The following is a 9787-nucleotide window of genomic DNA, read 5'->3' as shown; positions in this document are numbered from 1 at the left end:
TGCTGTCGTCTTTTGTTTGATACGGCCTAGAAGCGACTCGCCGAGGCTGGTCTCCAACTTACAGTACTTAAACGACAACGATTTGCAGTGTTGCTAGCGTAGTGTAAAGATGGCTTGGCGAGTATTCACGCTATTAGTAAGGCAGTCCCCTGTTGGGTGAAACTCGGCGGCGCGGTCATCCCTTTTCTCAAGTTAGATAGATTTCACTCTCTCACTCATTCTCTCTCTCTCTCTCTCTCTCTACATCTTCAGCATCTTCATTCATTTATATTTTTTTCTCTCTTTTAATTTCTACAGATAAGCTCCTGTCATTCATTTCAACCCGAGCTATTTGATACCTCATATCACTTCACAACATACAGACGGCTAATCGAAACATCAACAATGCGTATCACCAGCATCCTCTCAGCGGCCCTCGTTGCCAGTCCATTCGCAGTCTCTGCTGCCGGCACCCTTGGTTTCGCTGTGGGCAACACCAATCCTGACAATAGCTGCAAATCCCAGCAAGACTACGAGAAAGATCTTGACGCTCTCAGTGGTGCTACAAAGGTTGTTCGAACTTACACCTCCGATGGATGCGATACAGCGAGGAACATCGTCCCTGCTGCGAAAGCGAAGGGCTTCCAGGTTGTGCTTGGTGTCTGGTATGTCAAGATGATACATGAGTCTGATACTTCTCGGTTTGACAAGCATACAGGCCCGATACGGAAGAGTCCTTCGCTGCCGACAAGGAAGCCCTTCAAGCTGCCGTTCCAGGCAACGAGGACACTATCTACGCCATCACCGTTGGATCTGAATCACTCTATCGTGGTAACTTCACCGGAGAGCAGCTCCTCGAGAAGATCAACGAGGTCCAGGAAATGTTCCCAGAAACCATGATTGGCACAGCCGACAGCTGGAACAAATACGCTGACGGAACCGCCGACCCTGTCATCAGAGGAGGCGTCAAGCTACTGTGAGACACAGTCTAACCCTCCCAGCCCCCATCTCGGCACAACTGACACTCTACCAGCCTCGTCAACGCCTTCGCCTACTGGCAAGCCCAAGAGATCTCCAACGCAACCGCCACCTACTTCGACGACATCATGCAAGCCTTCAACCACATCCAGACCATCTCCGGCTCGACCGAGACCCCCGAACTCTGGAACGGCGAGACTGGCTGGCCCACCGATGGCGGCTCCAGCTACGGTGCCGCTATCGCGAGCACCGACAACGCCATCACCTACTGGAAGAGCGGTGTTTGCGGTATGCTTGACTGGGGCGTCAATGTGTTCTACTTCGAGGCCTTCGATGAGCCGAACAAGCCAGACAGCATTGGACAGGATGGCTCAGCTGCGAATGAGAAGCACTGGGGTGCTTACACGGCGGACATGAAGCCAAAGTGGGAGCTGTCTTGTTAGATGTGATTTGGGGGAATCTGCGATCTGCATTGGAAAGTGACATCACTGGCGTCAGCATATACTTTGTATCATCAAATCCAGGTTCTGGACAGACTTGTGGCATATCCTTCTACAGCGAGCTAGGTGAGGTCCTATGGATTATTCGACCTAGATGAAGTCCTTCGAAGTCCAAATCTAGAGATTCTAATTCTTGCCTCTCTTGAGGCACAATTTGGGAAGCAAATAGACTCTTGATGTCCGAGTTCGGATTCAGGCCGTTCTTTAACACAGGTAGCTCCGGTGACTGCAATTCTGGGAAAGATATACACCTTGAACTAGCACTGGTCTGATGATGTTTAGTTCCATCTATCTCCTCCCCTTCTTGCGACCCACTCCACTCCTATTACTTCCCGCTCGACTACCATCCGAAATCACGCTGGCAGATCGTTTGTGTAGTCGTGCAGGCACAGCAGGTGGCTGTTGGGTCTTTGCCTCTGACTGTTCTTCTTCTGCTTCGTCCTCGCCAACCGCTTGATCAGCCTCTGGTGCATCGCTCTCAGCTTCCGAGGCTTCGTCCTCTTCTTCGGCCTCATTCCCGTCGTTATCGGGCGACGGAGTTGCAGCGCGCTCGTCCTCTTCTTCATCATCTTCTTCTTCCTCCTCGTTGTCATCTTCTTGGGCTTCGACTTCTGCATCGCCGTCGCCATCATCGTTCTCAGCTTCGGCTTCTGATTCGCTTGCATTCTCGTCTGCTTCTGCTGCTTCTCCTTCACTGCTGCCTTCATCGTCTTCGTCGTCATCTCTATTATCCTCCGCACCCATGTTTTCTCCACTCTTTTCGTTCTCTGGATTCACTTCCGTACGTGTCGTGACCACATCCTCATCACCTTCTGGCGCCACATCTGCATTACCATCGGAGTCTTCAGCTTCAGCTTCAGCTTCAGGATCGGGTTTGAAATTGGCGTTTTGTTGTTCTTGAACGGAATCCTGCTTTCCCTCGCCACCATGTTGAGCCTTACTATCTTGGTCGACATCCATCTTGTCGCCTCCGTCTCCTCCGTCCTGATCCTCCTTCGGCAGTCCCAACCTCATCCTCCTACTCTCCTCCAAAACCTTAACTTCGCTGCTCACCCTCTCAACTCCCCTCCTCGCATCGAGCAACAGCACAATATCGGCCACCAGCCTCTCGTATTCTCTACAAACCCTCTCGGTCGGCATTAAGAGCCTGACCGGAATCCCTAATTCCACTAACGCAGCCTGAATCTTTGCCATTTGAGCCGCACTCTTCGACAGCACGACCTTACTCGCCTTCTCATGCCGGAACTGCACACCACTGGTAATCCGTTCCTGCGGGTGCGCAACACCATACTTCGCCTCTTCCGCTGGCGTTAGATTCCGCACATTTGGCGTCTGAGCCATCGAGCCTGTCTTCTTCGGTGCATCACCGTTTACGCTCTCGGAATCCATGGTATTACGACGAGCAGTATACTGGTTCGGATGTTGTCCCTTCTCCCAAGTCTGTTTCCTTGGTCGGTCTGTGGCCGTGCCCGCGGTGCCGCGCTCTGCTTCGCCGTTGCCGTCTTGTGTCGAGTTTGCACGGCCCGTATCGATCATACCCGGCCTCTTGAAGCGCTTCTCGCGGTTTAGCAGGTTTGACAATAGATGGCCAAGCCCCTGGCTGGATTGATAGAGGGCAGCTGTGCCCTGGTCTTCGGCTCGTCGGCTCAACACTGGCGTCTCGAGTCGTTGATAGAGATCCTTTCTCATCTTCAGGAATTCCTCTTCGTTCTTTGTTATGCGTGCTAGCTCTTCGAGGAGAGAGCGCTCCTCATCTGCCTCCTCTTTGGTGCGCAGGAAGAGTTTCTCGGCAAGGTTCTTGCGTAATTCTTCAGTGCGGCTATCGAAATTCTTCATCTTTTCCCAGAGACCGAATTCGGAGGGTGTCATCGTGTCGGGTGGTGTGTTGATGGAAAGCATTTTTGAGGCAATGGTGTAGTAACGAGCCTTGAGCGACTCAAGAGCGCGTTGAGGGTAAAACGGCTTGGTTTCTTCAGTGGTACTTGGATTTTTGTTGTCTGAGGTAGAATTGCCTGCTGGTGCTGAACTATGGTCAATGGCCATTGCGTCGCCTGATGCTTCTCCATATGTCTGACTGGCGCCCAAGTTCTTCGATTCCCTTGCAGCTGCCTTTTGCGCTGACACTGGGATCTCGCTTGGCTCGTATCGATCTGCCACTACTATCCATCGCATATCGAAATTACGACACAGATCCATCAAATAATCTGTTTCCTCCTTCGTCCATTCTTCTGATTTGAAATGTGCTTCATATTGCTCCGGTGTGTAACTCGGCACGCTCACCTTGACATTGAACTTCTCCATAGGAAACTCATCATCATAACGAATAGCCGTAGTTGGCTGAGTACCAACATTTTCCTCATTGCCAGGAGTAGGTTGTCCCATAGTCTGACTACCTCCATCAGGTATCACATTCGTTCCATTCGCAGAGGCTTCTAGCAATCTCTTGCCAGCTCCAACAGAAATAGCATGTTTCCAGTGTCGGAGCTCAAGGCCGTCAGTCCTCGCGCCATTAACGAACCGCCGCTCTTCCCATTTTCTTGTCTTAAACGCTCGAGGGGCATAGGTGGGTTTGGCCTTATATCTTGAGTTGTCCACAATAGGAATAGGTGGAACATTATGGCTATCGCTCATGAGAGACTGCACTTCTCGCTGGAAGCCTGTCAGTCTGGGACCTGGGTCGACTCGGACTTTCTTGGGCGGGGGCTTGGGAGGACCCTCTTGGGGTATATCCATGATCTCTCTAATATCGCCGGCGGTCGCCATGGTTGCTACAACGATGTCTTCGGCTTAGTAGGACGTGATCGAATATCTGTGCGGCACCCTTGCCTCCACTTGTCCAAGGCAGATTCTAGAAGTATGTACCTGTACACCATGAGAAAGAAGAGATCAGCAACAATTTGAGCGGAAGCTTCCGCGGCTGTTCGCGCCTAAATCGACAACAAATTCAGGGACCAGAGGACCTCCGGACTAGAGGACCAGCTGCCCCGCGTAAGCTCACGCCCCGGCTTCTTCGGGCACTGAGTATATTCTAATGTCAATTCGACATCTAAGTAAAGTATTTTACGGACCTAGGACATACACGAGTGGTACTGGAATCACTTTAAGACGCATTTCTAACCATTCCCCATAATCAACAATGCCTATGACACTGAATGGAAGCTGCCAATGTGGCGCTGTTGAATTCACAGTTGAGTCACATACTCCTGTACCATATCAGATCTGCGCGTGCAGCATTTGCCGTAAGGTTGGAGGGTACAATGGCTCTTGCAATTTGGGAGCCGTAGCCGATAGCTTAAAGATCACGAAAGGAATCAACCAGATCAAGTATGTTAGTATCTTTTTACCAACTGCATGGATTCTTGACCGGCCCACCCGGGGCTCGCATGCTGACTTGAACTGTGTGCAGAAAGTATACAGCAATCAAGGACCGTGGCAAACCCACTGAGGAACAATGCACATCTCAACGTTCCTTCTGCGGCGACTGCTCTACCATGCTTTGGGTGTGGGACTACCACTGGCCTGAGCTGATCCACCCGTTCAGTAGTGCGATTGACACTGAGCTCCCTATTCCTGATGAACTAGTATGTGTGCGAGGGGACTCAAAACCACAATGGGTCAGGTGGCCCGAAGGAAATAAAGAAGTGCATGAAGTGTTCGGGGAGGAAAGTATTGAGAGCTGGCATAAGAAGCACGGATTGTGGGTGGAGTAGGAGCGGTGGAAGGTTATGTGAAATTGGCGGTGATCTATATTTTGCTTACCAATGCCGAAATCCCACTAGGATCCTTTGTTGAGTATCTCTCTGACGTGCTGCCTCATTTGAAAGTGATTCAAATAGGCCTAATCTATTGAGGAGGTCCCACGCAGCCTTTCGCTTCAGTCCCTCTCGCACCGGGATCTTCTCAAGTGGTTCCATGCCGTTGAAATACCTAGTAAACGTCGGCCAGCACTGTTGTAACTCCAGAACTTCGTCTTCATGCAAGTCCGCAGAAAGTAGCTCATGTAAATGATCCGCTATGTAGTCCAGCCACTTGGACTCGGTAGGCGACGCCCGCGCCGGCTGCAGAATTATTGAGTTCATCTTAGGATTGGAATGAGAAGAGGTGGAGCTCCTGATATCACTGCTGACGCGACTGACCATGCTTGGTCGTTTTGCAAGATGCAGAGAGGTGATCGTGTCATGACTTGCTTCCAAAGGATTGTCCCTGTCAGACGGGCCCTTCCCATTTCGGTCTGTCTTCGTTTGTTCCTTGACAGCAATCTTGATACTTGAGTCGATCCTCACGAAAGCAAAAGAGCGCAATTGAGTGACCCAGCCTCCACGTAGCAACCAAGCCAAGATCCTGAAGTATGCTTGCTTGTGATCCTTGCTGGGAATGAGGGACGAGTATGGCCGTGGAATACCACTAAGCGCTTGTAGCATTTTCGGCAACGAAGGTAAGGTCGGAAATGCGGACTCATACGACTTTACAGCCGTAGAAAGCTTTTTGAGGTCGGCATTGGGACTAACGATATAGGTATCGCGCTGGTGCAAAGGAGGGATAGCTCGAGCGCGCCGCCAGTCGACGAGATGCTGTGCCAAGAGCTGGATGTCGGGAAGGGAAATTGAATGAAGAGCTGATATTTTCGCAAACGATTTCGTGGGAGACGACACGCGTATATAGTGAGCGAGTGCTGCAGCGAGAGGTCCACCAGACTGGGAGATGTCTGCCAGAATCTTGGATTCTTTATCGAGAAGAAGGAGTGTGAAGTGTTTGGCGAGAGACATTGCAGATTGAGGATGATCAGTGTCAGCTATTTCATCGGAGCTGCCTGCTGTCGCCGTGGTAAGCCATACGCCAGGCTGTGTACGGGCAGATGGTGGATCGGTACTGGAAGGAAGGACAGAAGTTGAGGTTACAGGTGGGATCTGCAGTGATATAGGAACGGTTGGTGTGAGAGTTATGGCCGCAATCATAGAGCGAGATATATTGTCGTAAATCGTCGCAATTGCGCTTGCAAGAGAGGAGATCCGTAGGAGTGTCGCATAGAGAGCTGTAATAGACGACCCTAAAGTGTGATCAGGATCCTCAACGCTGGAAAGGAGAGGGAGAAGGACTCACTTTTATGACGAGCTTGAGTTTTCGCTTTCAAGATTAGATCCGATTGCTGCCACACGTAATTTGCACGAGCTTGCTCCCATTTCAACGCTTTCCCCAGCTTTTTTACCACGTGATCGTACATCTCGTTAACTCGAAGACTATATTCGAGTATTGGAGGATTGAGAACAAAAACGACATTGAAGATGGTCATCTCTCGGCTTTCATCCGCCTGGCTCGAGGCTGGATTAGTGGCCGGAGAGTTCTCAAGATCCACATGTCTTTCATGGTTAAGTTCGTCTTCTGTAGCATATTCCCCCTTATGCACCACTTCGAGACTTGAGTCGACTCTGTTATCTTCTGCTTTGACGGTGTTAACACGCTCCTTTCGCCTTTTCTTGCGCCAGGTTCCATCTTCTCGGATGAAGATGGGCCAGCCGACGAAGACCAAGTCATTGAAGCCGACCTCAAACTTCCGCTTATGCCAGCTTCTATCCGATGGCATCAGCAGCCTTTCGAGTGCACTCGCGTCCAGGCCAAGAAGGTTCTCCCATGGAACTCGCCAACCTCCATGCTGCTTGTCGTCTGTCCCGGGACTTGAGCTATTTTCGTCCTCTTCGTCTGTAAAATCGGCACGTTTCAGCTTTGTCCTACCTCTACCGTATTCATCAGCCAGAAGCTCCTCGTTGGATGTACTTGTGATGTCGTCGTCTGGAACACTCGAGTTCTCATAGGAGGAAGGCCCTTCCTCAAAGCTATCCAACCCCGCTCTTGAGAGTGGTGAAGGGGGATAGTGGTAAACGAAGCGTGGTCCTGATCGTGCTTGAATCACGAGAATTATGGCAACAAGAGACGGGTTTGGTGGAGGAGCAACAACAGTCATTCTGGTAGTCTCTAATCCTAGAGACTTTGCGATCGTTCACTCCCAACTTAAGGTCATTACTGACTGTTTAGGACCCCGATGGTCAGCATAGCGATATTGCCTCAAGCCACAGGGCGCGATCTTGACACAATAGGAGTGTAGTTTTAACACTGATTAGTAGCACTACGAGCTTTCACAGAAAAAGAGATTCCACTAGAGTTATTGCAAACATAGTCATTCTATCGTTATGCGTTGAGAATCAGTGAAGCGCGTGTTCACTGGCTTATTATCTATCCCATTTAACAGGACAATTGTACGTGCTTGCTCTACTTGGCGACGGTGGATTGCTAGTTTCCGTTGCTGCTCCGCAGCTTCATACTCAATTCAATCAATCACGTCCAAATTAGGCTTATGGCGTTACTACTACGATAAGTCCCAAGCATACTGTGTACAAAAAGGACTGCCGGTCTTGTAGGCGCTGACGGAAATCGATTACTACTGTAATCGAAAACTAAGAGTCCTAGACAAGGATAGACGTAGAACAATTTCATACTAGATCGATCACAATGCCGAATTGTGCTACAGTAAGGAAATGCTAATCGTACAAAGATCAATCTTAAATGTAACAGTAAAGCAAACTTGCACACAACGTAGACCATGCCTCGCACTTCTTCCGTCCGTTCAAAAGCCTACAAGCCCAGAGGATTTCTCGCTTCGGCCGTGGTACCCGTCACTTTTGGTCTTGTGCTGTAAGTCACCTTCTTAGAGGTGGGACTCGTCTTTGCTGGAGTATTTGGCGATTTGTACGGCGACATTTTGTTAGCGGCTGATGATGCAGAACTTTTAGCGGAGCTAAGTGCTTTTCCAGTATTTGGCAGGGCAGGAGATTTGGCGATGTTAATTGAAGAAGGCCGAGGCTTTGGGGATGCAGTACTTGGTTTAACAGGTGCCGCCGTATTAGATTTGGAGACAGCGGACTTAGGTGCTGGAAGGGCCTTCTGGGAAGATGCCGAAGCTGCAGGTTTGCGATCGATTGGCTTTGGTATGCTTGGAGATGTGATGGCTCTCCTTCCTCCGGCTTTAGTATCGCTCAATCCTAGAGGATTGGTGGCAGTTCCTGCCCGTCCTCCCGTAGCTCCGGTGAAGTCTTTGAGGCCATTGCCAGTGTTCTTTGCGGCATCACCATATCGGCGGAAAGCGCCGCTGATGCCGTCACCAACTCCATTGATACTGTTACCAACAGCGCAGACTACATCACCAGCAACGCCCCCAGCAGTTGAAACGATATTGGAGACTGTAGGTGCAAGAGCTTCCGAAACCTTGTTGAGGACCCAACCTGTGGCCATATTGAGAAGTTGCTCTGATTACTGGGTTCCGTTCACCTGTGGCTTCGAAATACCCTTGACGGCCTTAGATTTGTTCGCTGTGTTGGGTGTGGCTTTTGCTTTGGAGTCGCTTGTATCCTTTGGCTTAGGAGGGTTTTTCTTTGCGTTGCCACTTGTCGGCTTCAAAGCTTTGTTTGTGGCACTCAAATTGTCGCCTTCTGACTTCGAACTTTCCTCTGTCTCTGTCACGTCTGTGATTCTGGGCGTGAGCTCACTTGAAGGTTGCTGAAATCTGGCAGCGTTGATCTTAGGTCGAGGGGGTGGTCGAAAGGACGACTTCTCTGGTGAAGCCTTTGATTTTGGAGGTCCAAGCTTTGGAGCTGTCCTGACTTTCCACGCAGGGGTAACTTTGGGAACACCGTGCGACCTGGTGAACGTGACGTTAAGAAAGTCTAGATCGTAATCGACGTCAACTTTGAAGTTAGGCATTGGGCAGACTGTATTGAATGTTATAATGAAGAACCAAAGACTGGAAGAATACAGAGAGAAATTGGCTTTTAGAGAGGAACGGGGTGGGTGCCAATGCGTCAAGACGCTATACGTAGTAAAATTGTTGCTGGGGACCCTATGGCGTCAGAGTGGAGTCTGGACGAGACTCTCTACGCCACACTGACGAAGACCAGAAACTTGCTGGCATTCGTTGGAAGGTCGATTGCTGCGCCATAGCATGATCGACCAGGGATGACGATGAGCTGGAACAACGGCCTTCTGCATCCAACGTGTCAGTCATTGGGGGCCCGATCATGATAGTTCGATATGGTTCGATTCCACAGGACATGAAAGTTGCTTAGCAGTGGCTTGAACTTGGAATGAACCTTGTTCGTCGTCTGTCCTCTTACCGCATTTGGTCCCGTATTCCTTTCCGGTGTCGCCATCGGGTCGTAGCAGATTTCTTACCTGTTGGTTGAAGCCGTGGAAAGCTGGTATTCAGAATGTAATGTGATCAACCAATCAATGGAGTTAGGTTAGTACGTAGATAATTGCATTGGGTTAGATTGAAAAAGCAA

The 9787-nt window shown here is 50.1% G+C and overlaps 4 protein-coding genes across 4 annotated transcripts; 1 reads left to right on the top strand and 3 right to left on the bottom strand.

Moving 5' to 3' along the window:
* Positions 1–384: 384 nt before the first annotated feature.
* EPUS_06203 (uncharacterized protein) lies at positions 385–1400 on the top strand (the record flags this gene model as incomplete). Its single annotated transcript, XM_007789320.1, has 3 exons — positions 385–644; positions 698–955; positions 1013–1400. The coding sequence occupies 3 exons, from the start codon at positions 385–387 to the stop codon at positions 1398–1400; spliced, it is 906 nt and encodes a 301-aa protein (XP_007787510.1).
* Positions 1401–1745: 345 nt separating this feature from the next.
* On the bottom strand, positions 1746–4220 carry EPUS_06202 (uncharacterized protein; the record flags this gene model as incomplete). Its single annotated transcript, XM_007789319.1, has 1 exon — positions 1746–4220. The coding sequence occupies one exon, from the start codon at positions 4218–4220 to the stop codon at positions 1746–1748; it is 2475 nt and encodes an 824-aa protein (XP_007787509.1).
* A 992-nt stretch (positions 4221–5212) lies between these two features.
* Positions 5213–7416, bottom strand: EPUS_06201 (uncharacterized protein; the record flags this gene model as incomplete). Its single annotated transcript, XM_007789318.1, has 2 exons — positions 5213–6504; positions 6558–7416. The coding sequence occupies 2 exons, from the start codon at positions 7414–7416 to the stop codon at positions 5213–5215; spliced, it is 2151 nt and encodes a 716-aa protein (XP_007787508.1).
* A 668-nt stretch (positions 7417–8084) lies between these two features.
* Positions 8085–9209, bottom strand: EPUS_06200 (uncharacterized protein; the record flags this gene model as incomplete). The annotated part of the gene is made up of 2 exons (XM_007789317.1): positions 8085–8731; positions 8795–9209. 2 exons carry the CDS (start codon positions 9207–9209, stop codon positions 8085–8087), a joined length of 1062 nt encoding a protein of 353 aa, XP_007787507.1.
* Positions 9210–9787: the final 578 nt, after the last annotated feature.

This window comes from Endocarpon pusillum (assembly GCF_000464535.1).
Source record: "Endocarpon pusillum Z07020 unplaced genomic scaffold C739027, whole genome shotgun sequence".
Lineage (NCBI taxonomy): Eukaryota > Fungi > Ascomycota > Eurotiomycetes > Verrucariales > Verrucariaceae > Endocarpon > Endocarpon pusillum.
The sequence above is the reverse complement of the archived record's forward strand: the minus strand, read 5'-3'. Positions and strand labels throughout refer to the sequence as shown.